Source organism: Callithrix jacchus, chromosome 7 (genome assembly GCF_049354715.1).
Source record: "Callithrix jacchus isolate 240 chromosome 7, calJac240_pri, whole genome shotgun sequence".
In the NCBI taxonomy this organism is placed as follows: Eukaryota; Metazoa; Chordata; class Mammalia; order Primates; family Cebidae; genus Callithrix; species Callithrix jacchus.
In genome coordinates this window covers 78,763,752-78,786,651 of record NC_133508.1, presented here as the reverse complement: position 1 = coordinate 78,786,651, position 22,900 = coordinate 78,763,752, and the positions used below count along the sequence as shown (strand labels likewise).

The following is a 22,900-nucleotide window of genomic DNA, read 5'->3' as shown; positions in this document are numbered from 1 at the left end:
ATAAATGTCTTCTTTTGAAAAGTGTCTGTTCTTATCCTTTGCCCACTTTGGAATGGGATTGTTTTTTTCTTGTAAATCTGTTATAGTGCTTTGTAGATTCTGGATATTAGCCCTTTGTCAGATGGGTAGATTGCAAAAATTTTTTCCCATTCTGTTGGTTACTGGTTCACTCTAATGATTGTTTCTTTTGCAATACAGAAGCTTTGGAGTTTAATTAGATCCCATTTGTCTATTATGGCTTTTGTTGCCAGTGCTTTTGGTGTTTTAGTCATGAAGTCCTTGCCTATGCCTGTGTCCTGAATGGTTTTGCCTAGGTTTTCCTCTAGGGTTTTTATGGTGATAGGCCTTATGTTTAAGTCTTTAATCCATCTGGAGTTAATTTTAGTGTAAGGTGTCAGGAAGGGGTCCAGTTTCTGCTTTCTGCACATAGCTATCCAGCTTTCCCAACACCATTTATTAAACAGGGAATCCTTTCCCCATTGCTTGTTTTTGTACAGTTTGTCAAAGATCAGATGGTTGTAGATGTGTAGCATTGCCTCTGAGGCCTCTGTTCTGTTCCATTGGTCTGTATCTCTCTTTTGGTACCAGTACCATGCTGTTTTGATTACCTGAGTTTGAAGTCAGGTAGCATGAAGCCTCCAGCTTTGTTCTTTTTGCTGAGAATTGTCTTGGCTATGCGAGCTCTTTTTTGCTTCCATATGAAGTTTAAGGTGGTTTTTTCCAGTTCTGTGAAGAGGGTTATAGGTAGCTTGATGGGGGATAGCATTGAATCTATAAATTACTTTGGGCAGTATGGCCATTTTCACAATATTGATTATTCCTAACCATGAGCATGGAATGTTTTTCCATCTGTGTCCTCTCTTATTTCCTTGAGCAGTGGTTTATAGTTCTCCTTGAAGAGGTCCTTTACATCCTTCATTTGTTGTATTCCTAGGTATTTTATTCTCTTTGTAGCAATTGTGAGTGGCAGTTTGTTCTTGATTTGGCTCTCTTTAAGTCTGTTATTGGTGTATAGGAATGCTTGTGATTTCTGCACATAGATTTTGTATCCTGAGACTTTGCTGAAGTTGCTTATCAGTTTAAGGAGATTTTGGGCTGAGACGATGGGGTCTTCTAAATATACAATCATGTCATCTGCAAATAGAGACAATTTGACTTCCTCCTTTACTAATTGAATGCCGTTTATTTCTTTGTCTTGCCTGATTGGTCTGGCTTGAACTTCCAATACTATATTGAATAGGAGTGGTGAGAGAGGGCATCCTTGTCTAGTGCCAGATTTCAAAGGGAATGCTTCTTGTTTTTGCCCATTCAGTATGATATTGGCTGTGGGCTTGTCATAAATAGCTTTTATTATTTTGAGATACGTTCTGTCAATACCTAGTTTATTGAGAGTTTTTAGCATAAAGGGCTGTTGAATTTTGTTGAAGGCCTTCTCTGCATCTGTTGAGATAATTATGTGGTTTTTGTCCTTGGTTCTGTTTATATGGTGGATTACGTTTATAGACTTACATATATTGAACCAGCCTTGTATGCCCGGGATGAAGCCTATTTGATTGTGATAGATAAGCTTTTTGATGTGCTGTTGCAATCAGTTTGCCAGTATTTTACTGCAGATTTTTGCATCTGTGTTCATCACGGATATTGGCCTGAAGTTTTTTTTTTTTTGTTGGGTCTTTGCCGAGTTTTGGTATCAGGATGATGTTGGTCTCATAAAATGATTTGGGGAGGATTTCCTCTTTTTGGATTGTTCGGAATCATTTCAGAAAGAGTGGTACTAGCTCCTCCTTGTATGTCTGGTAGAATTCGACTGTGAACCCATCTGGACCTGGACTTTTTTTGGTTGGTAAGCTATTAATTGCTGCCTCAACTTCAACCCTTGTTATTGGTCTACTGAGGGTTTCAACTTCTTCCTGTTTTAGGCTTGGGAGGGTGCAAGTGTCCAGGAATTTATCCATTTCTTCCAGGTTTACTGGTTTGTGTGCATAGAGTTGTTTGTAGTAATTTCTGATGGTAGTTTGTGTTTCTGTGGAATCTGTGGTGATAGTCCCTTTATCGTTTTTTATTGCATCTATTTGATTCTTCTCTTTTCTTTTTTATTAATCTGGCTAGTGGTCTATTTTGTTGATCTTTTCAAAAAACCAGCTCCTGGATTTATTGATATTTTTGAAGGGTTTTTTTGTGTCTCTGTCTCCTTCAGTTCTGCTCTTATCTTAGTTTTTTCTTGTCTTCTGCTAGGTTTTGAGTTTTTTTGATCTTGCTCCTCTAGCTCTTTCAATTTTGATGATAGGGTGTTGATTTTAGATCTTTCCTTGCTTCTCATGTTGGCATTTATTGCTATAAATTTCCCTCTAGACACTGCTTTAAATGTGTCCCAGAGATTCTGGCATGTTGTGTCTTCGTTCTGGTTGGTTTCGAAGAATGTCTTTATTTCTGCCTTCATTTCATTGTTTATCTAGTCAACATTCAAGAGCCAGTTGTTCAGTTTCCATGAAGTTGTGTGGTTCTGAGTTAGTTTCTTAATCCTGAGTTCTAACTTAATGCACTGTGGTCTGAGAGACTGTTATGATTTCCATTCTAACCGTAACCCTTCTCTTCTGGCTTGTAGAGTTTCTGCTGAGAGATCCGCTGTGAGTCTGATGGGCTTCCCTTTGTGTGTAACCCGACCTTTCTCTCTGGCTGCCTTTAGCATTTTTTCCTTCATTTCAACCCTGGTGAATCTGACGATTATGTGCCTTGGGGTTGCTCTTCTTGAGGAATATCTTTGTGATGTTGTCTGTATTTCCTGGACTTGAATATTGGCCTGCCTTGCTAGGTTGGGGAAGTTCTTCTGGATAATACCCTGAAGAGTGTGTTCCAGCTTCGATTCATTCTCTCCATCACATTCAGGTACACCTATCAAATGTAGATTAGGTCTTTTCACATAATTTCATATTTCTTGGAGGCTTTGTTAATTTTTTTTCACTTTTTTTCTCTAATCTTGCCTTCTCATTTTATTTCATTGAGTTGATCTTCGATCTCTGATATCCTTTCTTCTGCTTGGTCGATTTGGCTACTGAAACTTGTGACTGCCTCGCGAAGTTCTTGTATGGTGTTTTTCGGCTCCATTAAGTCATTTATATTCTTCTCTAAGCTGTTTATTCTCATCAGCATTTGGTCAAATCTTTTTTCAAGGTTCTTAGTTTCTTTGCATTGGGTTAGAACATGTTCTTTTAGCTCAGAGAAGTTTGTTATTACCCACTTTCTGAAGCCTGTTTCTGTCAATTCATCAGACTCATTTTCTATCTGGCTTTATTCCTTTGCTGGTGATGAGTTGTGATCCCTTGGAGAATGAGAGGCGTTCTGGTTTTGGGTGTTTTCATCCTTTTTGTGCTGGTTTCTTCCCATCTTTGTGGATTTATTTACCTGTGGTCTTTGTAGTTGGTGACTTTCGGATGGGGTCTCTGACTGGACATTCTTTTTGTCAATGAAGTTATTTCTTTCTGTTTTTTTAGTTTTCCTTCTAACAGTCAGGCCCCTCTGCTGTAGGACTGCTGGAGGTCCACTCTAGACCCTGCTTGCCTGGGGATCACCTGTGGTGGCTGCAGAACAGTAAGGGTTGCTGCCAGTTTCTTCTTCTGTTATCTTTGTCCCAGAAGGATACCCACCAGATGTCAGCCTGAGCTCACCTGTATGAAGTGACTCATTGGATATATGGGAGTCAGGGAGCTGCTTGAGGAGACAGTCTGTCCCTTATAGGAGCTCAGGTGTGGAGCTGTGAGCTCCGTTGTTCTGTTCAGAGATGCTGGGCAGGTACATTTAAGTCTGCTGCAGTGGAACTCATAACTGCCTTTTTTCCCAGGTGTTCTATCCTGAGAAGGTGGGGCTTTATTTATAAGTTTCTGACGTTCTGCTGCCTTTTTTCAGGGCTGCTCTGCCCTGCAAGGAGTTAGCCTAGTCACAGTCTGCCAGCAGAGATGTCGCTGAGCTGCCATGGGCTCTGCCCAGCTGCTGTGTGAACTTCTTGCGGTTTTGTTTATAGAGGTATAGTTAGAACTGCCTCGGTAATGGCTGTCTGTGTCAGTAATGGCAGACTGCCTCGGAAGTGGTAGACTGCCTCGGTATTGGTGGACGCCCTTCCCCCAACAGAGCTGGACCAACTGGGTCCATCTGCACTTGCTGCAAAACTCTCAATCCAGAGCGTTTCAGATTGCTGGTCTTTGTGAGGGTGGGACCTGCCAAGCCAGATCACCTGGCTCCCTATTTCAGCTTAGCGTGCAGTTCTGTCTCCCAGGCATTCCAGGCGCCAGTTGAAACGGCCGCCCAGATTTGTTTGAGTTTTTGTGCAGAGACAGCTGAAACAGCCATGCTTGAAACTTACGGTGCTTTTCAGCCCGGGGAATTTCCTGGTCTGTGGGTAGTAATAACTTGTTTGGAAATGCAGTGTTCACTCACCCTCTGCATTGTTCTTGCTGGGAACTGCATTCCAGAGCTGTTCCTATTCGGCCATCTTGGATTGACCCCCTCAGCATTTCTTACAGAGATCTCACCCTTCTTCCTTCACTAGCTTGGCATGGAAACTGTGTTAAATTTTTTCTTCTAAGGTTGCCTTGGAAGAAGCATTTACTCTTACTATGTGATCTAATCCATCTGCCTTAAGTCATTGCATTAAATTATACTGTGCATTGCCTCTATATGTGAACCTCCCTCTCTAAGTTCTGAAGAGCATATCTTTAAAGGTCATAACAAGACAGGAAAATGAACTTCACAAAAGGGAAAATACTGATTTGCATGACATTTCTCATCTATTTTTTTATTGGTACTATAAGGTAAAGAGCAGTGTCAGGTTTGATATTACTAGGTGACATGGCAGTTTGGAAGCTGCCAGACTACCTTGCTAAGTTATGTCACCTGTTTGGTTCAGTTTCTTTTACTTGTAAAAGAAGGAGAGAAATAATACCTTTTCTGCCTGTCTCACAGAGCAGATTGCCCAACACATGATATAATTGGTACAAATCCCCCTGTAATACTGGACAAGGATCGGCCAATTTCAGGAATAAGGCCAGCTCATCATTTTTCCTTACCACTCTTCACCCTTTCACTCTCCAGGATTTATACTGTTGTCAATATTACTTTTACAGGTGTTTCAAATGATTGGTATGCGACACTTGATATGCTAAAAGAAAGCTGTCGAATTGCCAGCAGTGTTAATTGGTCAGATGTAGACCTTTCACAGTTTCAAGGTGAGTGTTGGTTCTTTTTGACATAATGAAATACACATGATCCTGTTTGCTCTGCTGGATTATAACTTTCTTTGTAGTACAAACAAACATCTTATATAGCATTTCTTTTGAAGTTGGTAGTATGCTTAAAAACATTTTGTAAAATTTATAGTAATTTTGGCCATTTGGTATAGCAGAGGGTCACAGACAAGTTCTGAATGAAATTTGGCTACATTTAAAACAATTGGGCTCTGAATAATTTAAAAAGATAATTATTGTGTGGGCACATCACTACTGTAAAGTAGGATGAGTGGAAATTTTGAGGGCTGAAAAAACTTACGTCTTGCTATTTTCCTTGCAATGTTTATTGCAGAACTGTGCTAACATATTTTTAATGCTTTCCTCATAGGTCTGATGGAGAGTATGAGACAGGCAGATCTCAAGAACTGGTCTTTAGATCAGGTTCAGTTTGCTGATCTCTGTTCTTCTCTTAATCAATTCTTTACACAAACTGGCCTTATTCATTCACAGAGTAATGTTCAGCAAAATGTTTGTCATGGTGCCATGCATCCAACAAAACCTTCCCAACACATTGGAACAGGTATGGGATTAGTTATCTTCTTGATTTTTCTCATTTTCCCATTCATACGAAATTTAGTAACTATCTTAACTTGGTTTGATACTAATGGTGACAGTGATCTGTTTACATATTTTTGTTTATAAGAAACAAATGAAAGAAAATAATTTATATATAGGCTATAACTTAGAAAAATTGAGGTAAAGAGACTGTATGTTTTTCCGTTTTGATATATATGATTGCTTTATTATTTACAGTTAACTTGTAATCGTTAACCTTTTACTAAGTCAGCAAACAAATATATTGAAGATCCTTACATTTTTATACAAACATAGGTATTTAATTAATTTAAATTTGTACAGATTTGCAATGGAAATCAGTGTGTCTTGTGTATTTCCTAAGAATGTTAAAATTCAACAATTCAAAGTGTTTGAAGAGTAGATGTAATGGAAGATAGTCTCACTGATGTTTTACTTTAGACTTAAAGTCTTTCCTATTTATTTTTTTAATCTCACTTTTTCCCTTTATTCTTTACCTTTGTAGCCATGTCTTCTACTCTGATTGCAGTTCCCATATTTTGTGTAGGAATTTCATATTCAACTTACTTCTCTCCTCATGTTAATTCCTTGCCTTATTGTCAAGTGTACTTCTTTTCTGTATGTTCATTTTACATTTTATGCCAACAAGCTCTCTCTTCTCTATCCTGAGTGGCTTCCTTTCACCATTATCCTATCTTATTTCATGTCTTTGTCCACCCATGTTGTCAAGCTTATCAGTGTGTGTCTTTCTTTAAATGAAATTTTTCTGTATCCTTTGATGTAGTAGAAATCTTTTATCTTTTCTTCTTCCATGCTAAATAGCTTTTCCTAAGCCATTTTGAATAGCTTACCCTGCCTGAAAGTTTCAGTCACTGTTTGATTTTGGTAACTTATTCATTCAGTAAATTATATCCACACAAGGGCCTTGTTGAGTCCTTGGCTGATTGTCCTCTGTGCCAGACACTAAAATTTAGTTTCTGATAACTTTTTAGCTTCTTTGTCTCTCTCTCCTTTTGTTCTTTTTGGTATTTTTCTGATGTATATTCATTTTTAAGCATCAAGATCTTTGTAATTCAGCAGCTATCCTCATTTATGTGCCCTTCTTCCATTTCATTTTTAAAAATCTTTTCTTGCAGATAGACAGCCTATCTTCTTTGTTTCTCTGATGGGTTCTAAGCCCGTAGTTTGTTCCTTTCAGGATATATCACTTTCATTTTTCCAACTTGCATTAAGTCCTTAGACCAGGTGTACCACCTCTCTCTGTTTTTTGTCCCTTTTTTTCTCCTTTCTTCTTTTCTTTCTGTATTCATCCAAAATTGTTGCTTCTGCATGCTGTCATAATGTTCACTTCTTTTGCTAACTCCATCTCTAACCATTTCAGTCAGTCTCAAAAAGTGCTAAGTGAAATTAAATAGCTTACGTATGTATTACTAGTCTTGTGTGTTTGGGGATAAGTAACTGTTGTTCATAGATTGTTGCCTCAGGCAGAACAAGTAGAAGAATTTGTGGTCAGTCTTAGAGGAAGGCAATCTTGGCTGAGTGTGGTGGCTCATGCCTGTAATCCCAGTACTTTGGGAGGCTGAGGCGGGTGGATCACCTTAGGTCAGGAGTTTGAGGACAGCCTGGCCAACACAGGAAACCCCATCTCGACTGGAAATATAAATGTTAACTGGGCTTGGTGGCACGTGCCTGTCCCAGCCACCCGGGAGGCTAAAGCAGGAGAATCACTGGAACCTGGGAGGCAGAGGCTGCAGTAAGCCAAGATTGTGCCACTGCACTCCAACCTGGGCGACAGAGGGAGGCTCTAAAAAAGAAGACGGCAATCTCAAAAGCCAGGATACGTGTTAGCCAGTAGCTCCCATGTTGGTGAATATCAGTTTTGTGCCTGTACCTTTTGGTCTTGGAACTTGGTAGTTTTGTTATGGAAAAAGCACTGTTCATCTGCTGCTGTCCAGTGTGCTCAGACACTCCTTCTGGATTCTCTCTAGACTGAGATCCGGAGTTACTTTCCTAAAGCCCTTTGTTCCTAGACTTCTGTAGTCATCTCTTCTTGATCCTTGACCTAGGTAATTTGTTCTGGTGTTCTGTGATTCTGTTAATTTTTTCTGTCATCTCTTTTGTATTGCCAGGGCCCTCCTCCTCTCTAGGGTCCCCATGACGCCTTCATGGTTCTCAGTGCTACTCTAGTCACAGCCTTACCAAAGGTAGAAAATGATAGTTTTTCCTCAGTGTTTATTCACCTCTTTCTGCTCTCACTTCCCTTTTGTATTTTCCTTCTGACTCATGCCTGCCAAGCCATGTTGGCCCCTGACAACAGTTGTTCTCTCATCAATTACGGTGCTCCAAGTATTCATCACTTCATGCTTGCTGATGTCTGTTCACAAATATTCAGATGTTTTTTACATGTCCAAACTGCTTCCTCTTGTTTTAAGTGCCAGCGTCTTTCTGTCATTAGTTTTTTCTCTTACATCCCTATATATCACATCCATTCAGATCTTTCACTTCCCTCATCTCTACACCCTGGTAATTCTTTGCCATATTTTCTTAGCTGTTAATTTTATCCCTTTATTGAACAACAGGTAAGGACTTTGTGATCCAGGGAGAGAAAATGACTTGCCCAAAGTTATAAAATTCATTTAGGTATAGGTCTTGAGTCCCAGAATATAGCCTATCCATTTCCTTAAAACTTCCCTGTCATTCCTGTCTTCAAGGACTCCCCTTTTGGTGAATACTTCTTTGAGCTTCCTACGGACTCCAGGAATTAGCAGTGTAGTGTGCTAGTGTAGAAGGGCGAAGGACAGAAGGATGTTATAGAACACAGTCTGTGGCATCTTTTTCCTAAATCCTTTTACCTGTGGTTATAATTTGTTTATATCTTCTGGCTATACTATTCTAATTTGATGCTTTGCTTAAAGGTCATTAGATATAGGTAGGGATGCAGTCATTGAGCACACACTTATTTATACCTTTTCTTTTTCTAGTTGTGTATTGGGAACTGAGAATAAAGATATGACTCCTGTAATAGCTTTTGTCTCAAAGAGTTCACAGCCTAATGGTTGAGACAGGTCCATCAAGAAATACAGTATGTCAGGGGCTCCACTTGTCCATAGGGTATAAGTGCTGTAAGAATTCAGAGAAAGGGGTACATACTTCTCTTGGAAAGATGGAAAATTATCATAGAAGACAATATATTTAGGCTGGACTTCGTAGGTTAAGTGGGATTTTGCAAGACAGAGAGATCAGATCATGTCATGTCTGTTTTCTGCTCAAAATCCTCCATCTTTCTCAGTAAAGACCAGTGTTCTTACTATGGCCCAAATGACCTATATGATCTAATCCCACATTATTTTTGATCTTGTCTCCTGCTTTCTACCCCCAACCCCTGTGCTCCAACACTACTGGTCTTCCTGCTGTTCTTTAAACACACTAGGTAGCACACTCTACCTGATCAGGGCCTTTGTACTTGCTGGTTGGTACTTGCTGTTTCCTTTTGTCCCGAATGGTCTTCCCTCAGATAGACACATGACTCATTTCCTCATCTTGTTCCATTTCCCGCCCCCCAAAAAACACCTGCTCAGGGGATGCCTTCCTTGGTCATCTTATTTAAATGGCACCACTACCAAGCATTGCTTGTTCTCTCTCTCTGCTTTTGTTCCATAGCATGTTGCATACTATTTAATTTACTTGGTTTTCCCCTACCCAACACCCCCAAGAATACACACCAAAAAAGCAGAGTTGTGTTTTTCATTGCTATATCCATAGTGCTTCGAGCAGTGCCTGATATATACATACTTCTTGAATGAAAAGAGCCTGTTTTTGATAAATTATGTGATTAGATTTTTAATTCTCAGAACTAGATTCTTAATATATGGAATCTCAAAAATCTTTGGAAACTGCATTGGAAGTTAATTTCTTACATAGGAAATTCAGGCATACACTCATTCAGACTCTATATTGAGAATATGGGAAAAAATGAGAAGTAATGGGAATTTCTATACAAAAATAAAAATGTTAGGAATATGATGGAATTTCAGAAAGCTGAGACTGTTTAGTGTAGATCTTTGTTTAGTGTCATAATCCTGTAATTCTCACACCCCCTGCCTTTAAGGTAAGAATGATGAAGCCATAAAAAGAGAAGTGGTGAAAGACTAATTCCCAATAAAAATCAGTTTTACATTTTGACTATGGCATGAACTCAAAAGATGTGTAGAATGAGAGCTAAGACTTTGAAGGACAGAGACAGGGAAGTTGTAGGTGTGTGACTGACCATATTAGTCTGAGTGGTGTGGCCCCTCCAGCTTGGTGCAGTCTTTAGAAAGTACAGTAGCTGTGCATATGAAGACCAATCCACATCACTCACAGCAGTAGTAGAGCTGTAGTTTAGTATGACTTTTCTCCTCTTTCTTTCTTCCTAAATCATCAGTATCGTCAATCAAAGAGCTCAGTTCTGACTATAAACGTCAGTGATAAAAGGCATGTTATCATGGGAGGCAGGGACAGGGAGTTAGAAGTCTTGGATCTGTTCCTGGTTCTTTCTCATTTCCTCCCCATTCCTATTTCTCTATCTACATGGACAGAGGTAAGGTTGGATTAGATCATCTCTCAGCCATCTTGAGCTTAGATAATCTGGCTTTCCACTGGAGGGTAAAAACCTGTGAGCAGCCAAATACAGAATGCCTTACCTTAATAGAAGTGGAAGATTTTTTCCACTCTTTTTAGTTTCCTCCGGGAAAATGATTACTGTTTTTTAGTTTCATTACAAGATTACAAGAATTCAAGTGTAATTTGTGTGAAATACTAGATAACTTTAGGTAAGTAGCCTTTCCAAAATTCCAGATGTTCCTTACAGTGTGAACAACTTTTATAATCATTCCCCATGAGTTATTGGGGGAGGGGTCATGTTTGTTTTCTCTCTATTTTGCATTAAGATGTAACATAGTTGACATTTTGGAGGTGTTAACACTTGATGTCTCTTGTTAATGAAAATACTTAACTTAAAAACTAAATAAAATTTGAATGAAATCCATGTTTCTCATCCTCACACTCCAGAATAATTCTTTCCTCCTCCTCCTTCTCCTCCTCCTCTTCTTCCTCCTTCTTCCCCTCCCTCTGCCCCTCCATCCCTCCTTCCTCCTTCCATCCCTCCTTCTTCCCTCTTCCTCTTCCTCTTCTCTGACAGGGTCTCACTCTTTGATCAAGGCTGGAGTGTAGTGGCGTGATCTCGGCCCACTGCAGCCTCCATCTCCCAGGTTCCAGTGATTCTCCTGCCTCAGTCTTTCCGGTAGCTGGGACTACAGGCATGTGCCACCACGCCTGGCTAATTTTTTGTATTTTTAGTAGAGGCAGGGTTTTGCCATGTTGACCAGTCTCGTCTCAAACTCCTGACCTCAGTGATCTTCCCGCCTCTGCCTCCCGAAGTGCTGGGATTATAGGCATAAGCCACTGTGCCCTGCCCAGAATAATACATTTTTAATCACCATTGCTTCATGTAGCTATTACCATGTGCAGATCTTTATTGTTACTTTGCGCTTCCCAGGCACTTGTTAATTGACAAGGGCACACATGGTTAGGCCTGCTTTGAGGGTGAGAACATCAGGGAAATAAAGAAATAGATGGTGGTGTAGAAAGAGTCCTTGAGTGGCTGGGTGTGGCGGCTCACGCCTGTAATCCCAGCACTTTGGAAGGCCAAGGCAGGTGGATTTCTTCAGGTCAGAAGTTCAAGATGAGCCTGACCAACATAGTGAAACCCATCTCTACTAAAAATACAAAAATTAGCCAGGCGCAGTAGTGCATGCCTGGAATCCCAGCTACTTGGAAAGCTAAGGCAGGAGAATCACTTGAACCCGGGAGGCAGAGGTTTCAGTGAGCCAAGGTCTCAATGCCACTGCACCCTAGCCTGGGTGACAGAGTGAGACCCTGTCTCAAAAAAAAAAAAAAAGTCCATGAGTTAGGAGATCTGGATTCTAGTCCTAGCACTATCAAACTAATGAGTCTTTGGGCAAGTCAGGTTAGTCTTTCTGAGTTTCAGTTGCCTCATCTGTAAAATGGGTATAACAATCCTGGGGCTTAGTGGGAGGGTCAGATGAAGTAACGGATATAAAAATACTTTTGAATTGTAATGAGATATGTGACAGCAACAACAATAGACATAATTTGCCTACCAGCTTACAGGTAGTGGCAGCACCAGCATTAGTTCCAGTGTGTTCATACTCAGTCTGGCACCCTGTTCAAAAGGCCAGCACTGGGCCGGGTGTGGTGGCTCATGTCTGTAATCTCAGCACTTTAGGAGGCCGAGGTGGGCAGATCACCAGTGGTCAGGAGTTTGAGACCAACCTGACCAATATGGAGAAACGCCATCTCTACCAGAAGTACAAAATTAGCCGGGCGTGGTGGCACATGCCTGTAATCCCAGCTACTTGGGAGACTGAGGTAGGAGAATTGTTTGAACCTGGGAGGCAGAGGTTGTGGTGAGCTGAGATTGCACCATTGCACTCCAGCCTGGGCAAGAAGAGTGAAACTCCATCTCAAAAAAAAAAAAAAGGGGGGGGTGGTCCAGCACCTGTTAAGATTTTAGTGCTCCATTTGTTTTATTTCTGGTAACATGCTTTCCCTCTTTCTGCTTTTAATCTGATTAGGAAATCTGTACATAGATTCTAGGCAAAATCTCCCTCCTTCAGTGATGCCACCCCCTGGTTATCCTCATATCCCACAGGCACTCAGCACTCCAGGAACAACGATGGCAGGTAATATGTGTGTGTGTATGCACATGTGTGTTGATTAGTACCCAGAGTTTAATGTTGAGAAGCATTATCTGTCCCAATGGTGAATGAGGCTGCCTCAAGGAGTGAACTCCCTGTTAAGAGGGGCTAGAGGACAGTGTCTGGACAACCACTTGGCGCTAGGGCTAGTGAAGGGATTCAAGTATCAGTTGGTGTTTAGACTGGAGGACCTGAAGTCCTTTTTAGCCCAAGATGCAATTATTCTATTTATTCTAGTTATTTATTGTCTTGCCTCTCCAAGAAGTTCTGGGGTCATAGTTGAGGGTGTTTGACAGGACTTTAGCAAGCTTTAGGAAGCTGCTTTAGTAGCTCCTGTAGATTCTGCTTCATTCTATGGAGTTTCCCCAGCTGTAGTTTCCAGGGAAGTACCTTAGAGAGAAGGTAAGTTTTAGGAGTTACTGGTTCATAAGCTTTTTCCCATTGGGTTCTTGAATGCAGGATGTTTCATTTAGCCAGAGGACTAGGGCACATTGTTAGAGCTGGAAACTTCTTAAGATGAGGAAATGGGGGCTCTGAAGGAGAGATGCCTTGCCTAGGCCACCCAGTTTAGTGAGTGGCCAAACCAAGACTCAAGCCTCAATGTCTGTATTACGGTTTTTCTCACATACCACACAGTCCTTTACTTAGACTATTTGAGGAAAAGACAAAAGGTAATGTGGTTGGGGGTGGATTTTAAACCTTGAAGAACTATGTGGCAGCAGCGAGGAAGGAGTTGGGACCAAGTGATATGTCCTTTGCTGAAGGGGAAAAGAACATTACCTGTTGTGAGTGCTTACCAGTAATTTGTAAGTGTCACCATAAGGTGGATAAGACTCTGAAGCCAGATTGCTTGTGTTTGAATCTTCATGCTTTGCCACTTAATGACTGTGTGATGTTAGGCAAGCTACCTAACCCTCCTGCCTCAGCTTACCTGTTTGTAAAGGGGCTAAAAACACTACCTAACTCCTTGAGTTGTTAGGTTTAAATGAGAATCATGAAAGTGAGTGCCTGACCCACAGTAAGGGACTTAGAAGTTTTTATTAAATAAATTTTTTAAATGGAGGCATTTCGCCTGTACTGTGATATACTAAAAACCTTAGCATTAAATAATTGTATAAGAAAATATTTCAGGGCTTATGAGAAAAATGAGTAGCAGACTACTTGAAATTTTGTAATGAAAGTACTAGAAAAATAATCCAGTAAAACTTGCACAACAGTTAAAAGGATTTGTATAATTTGTAATAAAAGAAATAATTCTACAAATGAGTATCAATCTCTACTTCAAAAGAGCAGCATGTATAGAAGGGGGTTTATCAAGGTATGGTGGAGACACAGGCCCAGTGCACTGAAATCGGGGAGCACAAACAGCACATGGCCAAACTGGTGCAAGAAGAGCATGGGAAGGTGGGCATTGTGTACTCAGCTGTGGTTCCTTCTGGTTTCTGTGTTCCCTTATTGATGCCCTCTGTATTTACTTGATGTTACTTGGTGACACAGAAATTAGCTTGTTGGGGAAAATTCACTATGACCCACTATGACATAATTGGTGCACTGCCATCATTCTTCTGTTTACCATTCTCATGGGAGCCAATTCATGTTACTGAAACAACATACTGGAGCAAAACAGACTATAAGAGCACTTTTCTTGTGTCTTTCTTACTACAGTCTGGTATAATGGAAGGAGTGTGGGTCAAGTGAACTGACCTCAGATTCTATCTTTGCCCCCTGCTGCTTGTGTGACTTTGGGTAATTTACTCATCTTCTTAAACTCTATCCCCTTACCTATACAATGAGGATCATAAGAGCTACTTTATTGAAGGCTTATGGTTGGATTAGTGAGATAATATGTACCTGGCATATAGGAAGTGCATGGTAGGGGTTAGTTTATTTACTTCTCTACCCAAGGCATTGCTAATATTACCTCTTTCCTTCCAGGCCATCACAGAGCCATGAACCAGCAGCACATGATGCCTTCCCAAGCCTTCCAGATGCGGCGCTCCCTGCCTCCAGATGACATCCAGGATGACTTTGATTGGGATTCGATTGTGTAGGGCTTGTATCTGCAAGACACCAGACCCCTAACGTTACCTTTCTGCGCAGTGAAGGGAAAGGTTTAAGAGAATCCAGTTGAGAAAACAGACTTGCTAATCACTTTACCAATGTTGTCAGAATTACTTTTGAAGACAATCAGAAAGATTTTAGCTGGATAACTTACTGCTTTTATCTGACCCAAACAAGTACTACATGTTTGTCTCCCTGCCAGCTGCCCTATGTAGCTCCTAACTGTTGTGTGATTTGGACGGCTTTTTGCGTATTGGTGTCAGTTCGATGTTAACCACAAGTGCCAGACTGATTTTTCAGACGGAGCCTATTTTGCTGCAAGCAGTTTATATAAAGATACATACGTGTAAATATATGTACAAAATACTGAAAGGCTTCAGTTTTTTCTAATTGGATTATTATGTCTTGAAAGGAAAGTTATTGTCAGTTTTTATTCCTTGTTAGGCTATTTTCTGCAGGATGCTTTTAACTGATAAAGGAAACTGAAAGGAAATAGATTTTTTTCAAAGCCCAGTTCCCCTTATTTAATCTTTTTTCAGAAATGTGCGTACTGAGTTCTACCTAATAAGTCAAGGAACCCAGAATTTGACACTCCAACAGTCTAAAGGGGCATATTGCTTCTGAGCAGCATGAAGAACTGACCAAATTGGTTTTGATGCTTGGGGGATTTTAGAGTATGTATCGTACCTTGTCAATGTCTGCTTTTCTAAATCTGCATTACAACAGCTCTAACATTTGTTGATCAGTAAGAAGTTGGACATTGCTTAGCTCATTAAACAAATCAGTGCTTCCACATTCACCTATGTATTTATTATTCAAAAGTGTTATTTTAATATTTATTGCTACCTTCTGTGAATGCTCAACTCTTGTTGGGTTCATTAAGGAGAAATGTGCCTGAAAGCACAGAATTACTTTTTTTTCTTTTTTGAGATGGAGTCTCGCTCTGTCACCCAGGTTGGAGTGCAGTGATGCCATCTCGACTCATTGCAACATCTGTCTCCCAGGTTCAAGCAATTCTTCTGCCTCAGCCTCCCAAGTAGCTGGGACTACAGGTGTGCGCCACCACGCCCGGCTAAGTTTTGTCTTTTAGTAGAGATGGGGTTTCACCATGTTGCCCAGGCTGGCCGTGACTCCTAAGCTCAGGCAGTCTGCCCGCCTCAGCCTCCCATGGAGCTGGGATTACAGGTGTGAGCCACCGTACCTGGCCCAGAATTACTTTTCTTGATAATAATTTACAGATAAGACGCTCAGAGGGGCATTGTGTCATTCTCTGTCATCACTCCTTTTGTCATGTGAATACATTTCTCTGTCTTAGCATCCCTGCTGATTCAGACTTATTAGTTAAATCAGATTTTTCTGGGATTTGAATCAGATTCCATTTGGGCAATACCTGCAGGGCAGTGTCTCTAAAGCAGGTTTCCCCACTCATCTTTTTCATCTACGTTGTCTTGAAAGGAGGGTAGAGCCACTTACAGTTTATTTACTTCAGTGTTCAGTCTAGATCTGTGGCCTGCTGTTTCTGTTGTCCTGTATGTCTGTATGCATGACATTTGGTCCCTTTCTTTGAAATGCAGCCCACCTCTTGTGGGTTTTTTAGTGGTATTGTTTGTTTTGTTTCATATCATATCACCGTTCGCATGGACTGATTATCTTAGTTCTATGATAAAACTAGAAGAAATGAGGGCTTTTTTAATGAATGGATTTTGAATTCTTTAGACCAAAAAAAAAAGCGCCAACTCTAATGGGGAAATATATTTCATCAATTCAAGGAGTAATAACTGCTTACTGGTTACTTTTTAGCATCTCTGGTCCTTATCAGCCATAAGAAATCACTTTAATTAGCCTTAGTGATTCTATGGTTGAGTAATCTCTTCTTGAACTAAACAAACATCTTTTGTTTCTCTGTTTGTGCTGTGTGTGTGTGTGTGTGTGAGAGAGAGAGAGAGAGAGTGTGTGTGTGTGTGTGTGTGTGTGTAATGGAGTGTTACCTTGAATGAATCACTGGGAAGCCAGCCATAGTAAGGGCTTGGTGAGGTTGGGGAGAAGGGAAGAGCTTTATATTTCTCTGTTGTTTGGACCCTACTTGGCATGAAAAAGGAAGCTCAGTTCCATCCCCTTGGATCGACGAAAATCAGAGGATTCTGGAAAGGCAGCCAAGTTGCCCCTCTTAGAAGGATCAGAGGCAAGATGAGATGTTAGCCTGCAGAGTAAATGCTTAAAAAAAAGGGGTGATTTTCAATGGTTTGCTTAAGTCACTGTTTTCTAGACACCAAAATAGCTGTTTTGAAACTGTTTTAATTGCTTGGGTAGCAATGTGCACTTTAAACAATTTGGATATTGGAATGCAGTTTCATACTGAGTGATTTGAAGTAGAACCACTGATGATGATTTTATAAATTGTGTGAAGCGAATTTCCCATTTGGCAATCATTTACTGATTTGCAGTGATAAATATTTTTATGAGAATTTAAACTTACCAAAATGGCCATGGAGGCAAAGCCTTCACCCAGACCCATCCCACTTTCCTGTGATCCAGGTGGTCCAGGAGCCCAGGACAGGCCTTTTCTTTGGGCCCTGGCCAGCCAGTTACCTGGTGAGGTGCAGAGAGTCCCTCTAGTGGCCATTTCGCATGGTAGTTGCTAATGCAGAACAAGTTCTGTCTTGGGCTTAAATTGACTGAAGATTTTAGGAGGAAAGAATAATAAATGCATGTAAACAAATGGGGGCACTCTGTTCAGGAGAATAATCCGACTGGCATTTGTGGCAGTTTTTGAAATGTAAATGTATTCATGTGTGTTCTTGTAAATACGTGTCTCTCAGATGTTCTTTGAAGTGGGAGGGAATCAATCCGGGGATAATTTCAAATGGAATAGAGTATTTTGATATTGTTCATTCAGAGGGTGATGTGTATATATCTATATTGTATATATGTGATGAAAATGCATTGGCTTTTTGTGCAGATACAACCTGCTCTCTGTACTGCTGTTGGACAGTCAGTGTTTTAATGTTTCTACAGTTTTGCTATTGCACGATTTCATATTTTGCCTATGATGAACGGCAACCATTCTTTGTAACTGTTTAGTGCTGTAAAGAAATATTCCAAGTGTCATTAGGATTGTTGCTTCCAGAACTGATATGCATGAATGGCACTTAAAATAAATATATTATGTTAACTCTATTTACAACATTGATTGTCTCTGTCGTTTGCTGTAACTGAGGAAGTGAGAATGGAGCTAGTCCAGGTGCAAAAGTCCCACAGCCAGGACCCCAGAGTCTTTGGGGTCACTGAGATTGTGTCCCTTGCATTATTACCTGAGAACAGTAATTGCTGCCATTTAGTGAGCATCTCATTACCTCCAACTTGGGGAAGTCTCTGAATTTCCCTGGGCCTTATTTTCCTTATTTGCAGTGCCAGTACAATGAGGATAGTATCTGCCTCCTAGAGTTGTAGTGGGATTTACATAATTTAGTACATTTAAACATTTGGAACAGCACATGGGGCATAAAGCATTCTGGTACTCAGTATGTGCCAGGTGCTGTGCTAAGGAGATATTGTGGTCCTCCTTTTACTGACATGGGAACAGCTCAGAGAGGTATAGTGACTTGTCTAGATTCTTTAGTTGTCAGGTGATAGAGCAGAGCTGTGAATCCAGGTCATTTGATTCCAGGCATCATGTTCTTTTACACAATCCTCTCTTACTTCCTGAGGGAATTTCCCTTTCCCTACCCCCTACTGTTGCCCCCAGTCTTATCCCCAGCACTGCCTTTCCAGAGCTATTTCCAAAAAGTGAAAGTGGGGCTTAACATTTGCTGAGCACATACTCTGTGTCAGGCCCTCTCCTGAGAAATCCAGAGATGAGGAAACCACAGTTCTGCCCTTTAGGGGGTACAGACTTGCCCAGGACAGGTGGCAAATGCCAGTCTAGGGAGTCTAAAAGGTATGCTCTGGTGAGGCAGGGTTCTGGTGGTGAGGAGTTAGGTCATCCTGAGGATTGGGGCAGTGGTTTAGGAAAGGCTTCAGGTATGGCCTACTAAGTTGAGTCTTCAAAGGGTGCCCGACAGATGGGAGGAGGTATTGCCATGTATACCATTACTTTGAGCAAGGCATGGGAGCTACCTTAGCATGGGGGTTGTGGGTTGAGGCGGGAGAAGTGCCAGGCTGCTGGTCAAGAGCTGAGCACAGCAATTCTGTGAGAAATGCTGTCCCGACTTCACCGATGTGGAACAGACCCGGAGAGGCTAAGCAATGGGTAGACCCGCCATGTGGCTGGAAATGAGATTATCCTGGAGTCCCTCGCGCTCTAGAAGGGGGACCTTCCCACCAATCCTATGATCTACCTAAAGCCTCAGACTGCTTCTAACGTGACCCACACAACACTACCAGAAACATCTATGACAGCTTCACAGATAGGGAAACAAGGCCCAGAAAAGTTAAACCTGTCTAAATTCTCACAGCTAATAAAGGAGCTGAAATAATTCAGTCCAGGCCTAATTCCAGAGTTCATTTCCTTTTACCTCACTATCTTCTAAAGAAAGGAAGTTTTTCAAAACCAAGGATAGTGACTGTCCATGTGTGTGTCCGTGTGTGTTCCTTGGAGGGAAGGCGATGCTTTACTCCCATTCCAGGTAAGCATTTTTCATTTGGAGTGCCTCTGAAGGACTGGAGTAAGTGCACCATTAAATGTGGTCACCTTATGCTGACTGAGATGCAGCTGAAGTATACTTCTGCTGATCCAATGAAAAATAAGGTGATTCAGATGTATGTTTAATTCTCAAGGTTTTCACATACTACAGTGTGCAAAGGGCTGCTGTTTATAGATGTGACCCTTATCAGCTGGTTAAAGCAGTCCTAGAAAAACCACATAAGCATCAGTTAGCATTCATTGAAGGCCTGATCGCTTCTTGGCCTTTTGGCTAAGATCAAATGCATTGAAGTTCTGACTGCCTACAAATGCCCTAGAATTACAGCACTATCCTAAAAGCTTCAAGCTAGTAGGGGCCTTATAAATCAACTAACAGCCCCACATTTTGTTTTTGAAGAACATTGAGACCCAGAGAGGGAAGGGCCTGCTCACATTCCACATAGCTAGTTAGGGAAATGTGGGGGAAGGGAATGAAGAAAGTCATTTGCCTGACAGCGATTTTAAGATTCCTCCACACATTGTCTGACTTAATCTACACAATAGCCTGATGATGTAGTACTGCTATTGCTCTCATTATAGAAGAGGAAACAGCTTTGGAGAGGTGAGACACCACGGAGTTGTATCATGAATGCATTAAATCAGAGTATGTAAATTCAGTTGTACACACTTGGCTAAAGAGAGAAGGAATGGACATTTTAAATAATGTGATAGTGGGGTATCCACCTGTGATGGACATGTGCCGCTGAGTATGAGATGGAAGATTAAAATCTGAGCCTATAACTGGCATTTGCTTCCATGTACCTTCTGCATGAGCATCTAATTACTGAGTACGATTCTAGTGGATAAAGATAAACGTGTTTGGTGCAGCAGTGCCCTTGGATTCAAGCCAGCTGCTTCCTCCAATGCTCAAAGACAGACTTCAACCAGGAACTAGAAAAACTGGTCAGGCTGGACTTCCTGAGACATGTTTATCTCATGTCTCACAGGCATGTCTCACAGGCAGCACAAAAGTGCTGCCTTCCCAAAGGATTTTCAAGAGTGATTTTTGATCTTACCTCCTGGTACTCCTCCCTTAATATATGTGACTAGTCAACACGTGCAAAGCAGAGACTTGGTAATTGACTGTGTCAGAACCAGAATTCAGCCCCTCGTCAGGGATTCAGCTCCCAGCTCTCCTGCAGAGCCCTCTAAGCAGTGCTGACCTCAGAAGTACAGAATTGGCCAGCTACTCATTATTAAGTTTCTGTTACTTAATATTACTTATCCTAAGCACCTGATGTGGATTATCATATTTACTCTTTGAAATAACTGTATGGTAGATAGTTATTATCAACTTCATCTTGCAGAGCCACATAAATGAAATCCCTTGCCCGGTCAGCCAGCTTCTAAGTAGTAGAGGTAATAATAGTAATAGCAACAGTAAAGCTGACTGCACCATTCACCACCATACTGTGCTGCGTCAGGCCCTGTTCCCTTTAGCGACCAGGCAGAGAGTGAGGGCCTTAGAACAAAGCCAAAGCCACTTTGCAATGAGGCTGTAATGAGCACCTATGGCCACCAGGGGGCGGGCTGCCAGCTGTGCACCTTTGCTCTTTTAGGTTTCCTTTACCCTTGGGGCTATGCTCCCTTTCTCTGCAGTTCCCCAAGCTGGGTGCTCCTAAAGAAAAGTAGGGATTCCACTAGGCAGTCCTTAGAATCTGTGCCCCTCCTCTCCTGTGCCAGAGCTTGCTGGAGGAAGCCAAAGAGTCTCTAGTTCTCAGCCACATGCTTCTGGGGCCTACTCTAGAGCTGCCTCTTAAGCCTGCTGCCCTGTCCCAGCCTTCTGGTGCCTACAGCTTCCCTACTTCAGGGCTCAGGTGGGAGAAGGTGCCCACTGTCAACTCCACACTCAGGCTCCTCAGGCTCTTCTGGGGCCAGCTAATGCTGGGGGCTGGCATGGCATGGAGAGGGCTGCGGTCCAGCCAGCCACACACTCTGCCATTGGGCAGCTGCCCTTGCCCTCCCCAGCCCTGCCTCTGAGCCTGAGCAGGTCTTGTCTCCACGCATACACCAACTCCTGTGGCTGTCACAAACATGATGGTTATTGCCACATTTGCCAGGTCCCTGCCTGGCACTTGACAGTCATTATCTGAGTAAGCATGCCCAGGTGCCTTGTGAGGTTGGTGTCATTACCTTTTATAGCTGGACATTGCCTACTCAGGTGAAGTGATTTGCCCAAGGTCAAAGCCAGTGAGCAAGGCTGGCAAGAGGATGGGAACCCAGATCTGCCCTAGGCACGCCTGCTCTTCCTGTGGGCACACTGTCTTTTCCGAAGCACTCCCCAGCTGCCCTGAGCACCCTCTGGTCACCCTACCCCAGAGGCAAGCCTGAGATGACCTCATGGGGGATAGATGGCACTACTCTCACCCCACATCCCCCAAAGGTCAGAAAGGCAACTTCCTGTCCCAGACAATGGCAATAAAGACGTCCAAGGACACTTCCCAACCTTGCCAGGCCTGAGTGACGTTCAGAGGCAGAGGCCTTTCTGGAAAAATCCTCTGGTTCCGTGTGACTGTGTGTGACCATATGTGAGCAAGGCCTTGTGTGTGTGCTTGTGTGAGTATGCGTCTGTGGCTGAGCATGTGATATGTTGTAGCCTGTGTGATACTGACTGGGACTTTGTGTACCTATCTATGTGTTCATAAAGAAGACAGGAGACACGGAGATGGCTCCTTTCCAATTTGATGACTTGATAGCCACTACCTCCTCCCCCTAGGATATGGGCTTGCGGGAGGAGGGAGACACTTGCCTGGGGTAGAGCTGGGTTCACAGGCACTGTCAGAGTTAAGCCTGCGCGTCTGATAGAAATGAATTCTTCCATTTTCTCATCACATCCGTGATTTGTCCTTGTGGCTTACTCCTCCCTCCTCTATCCCTGTGAGCTAGATCCAGATCTGTACCTGCTCCTGCCCCTAGGCAGCCCCTCCCCTGCCACCCTAAGGCGTCTACACCAGAAGCTGCTCCAAGAAGAGCAGCTCAGCCTGCATGTTCTCTTCGGGCCCACAGGCTAGCAAAATACTTGAGGCAATGGAAAGAATTCAGAATTTGGAGTCAGAAGGCCCTCTCTGAGCCTCAGTTTGCTCATCTGTAAAATGGGGATGCAATACTTACCTCGACATGTTATTGAGACCATCAGTGAGGAGTCAGATGACAAACAAGGGTGGTCTTCCCTTTTCTGCCTCCTTCCCTCTCCTCCATCTGTTGCCAAGTTGCCAAGACCAGTGGCTTTTCCTGCCATACTATCCTTCCAATCCACCCACTGGCCTGCTGGGGCACTGGCAGGGGTGACACACAGTCCCTCTCTCCTAGACCCTGCAGCAGCCATTGCTACACAGTCCACTTTCAACACCGAGTGCCAGGGTGCGCCTTCTGAATCAAGACTCTTATCAAGGCCTTCCCTACTCAGAAATCTCTTATAGCTCCCCTCTGTCACCAGGTGAAGGGCAAAACTCCTCAGCTCGGTATGTGAAGCTGCCTTCTCTGGGTTGTTGGCCCATAAGCCCTCAAGGCACCTTCTGCTTCCACCACAGCCACCCCCGCTTTGCCCTCTGTGTTTCCTGCTGCCAGGCCTTTGCCTCTCAATTCCC

At 42.3% G+C, this 22,900-nt stretch overlaps 1 protein-coding gene across 11 annotated transcripts in view; it reads left to right on the top strand.

The window, feature by feature from the left end:
• The window catches only part of FOXJ3 (forkhead box J3), a 182,372-nt gene extending 164,563 nt beyond the window's left edge, over positions 1-17,809 (top strand). For all 11 annotated transcript variants that reach the window (XM_035251061.3, XM_035251057.3, XM_035251058.3 and 8 more), the window contains 4 exons: positions 5,118-5,219; positions 5,608-5,799; positions 12,449-12,556; positions 14,507-17,809. In XM_035251061.3, coding sequence (XP_035106952.2) covers positions 5,118-5,219; positions 5,608-5,799; positions 12,449-12,556; positions 14,507-14,622 — 518 coding nt within the window. In that variant the 3' untranslated portion in view covers positions 14,623-17,809. The remainder of the gene's footprint in view (positions 1-5,117; positions 5,220-5,607; positions 5,800-12,448; positions 12,557-14,506) is intronic.
• Positions 17,810-22,900: the final 5,091 nt, after the last annotated feature.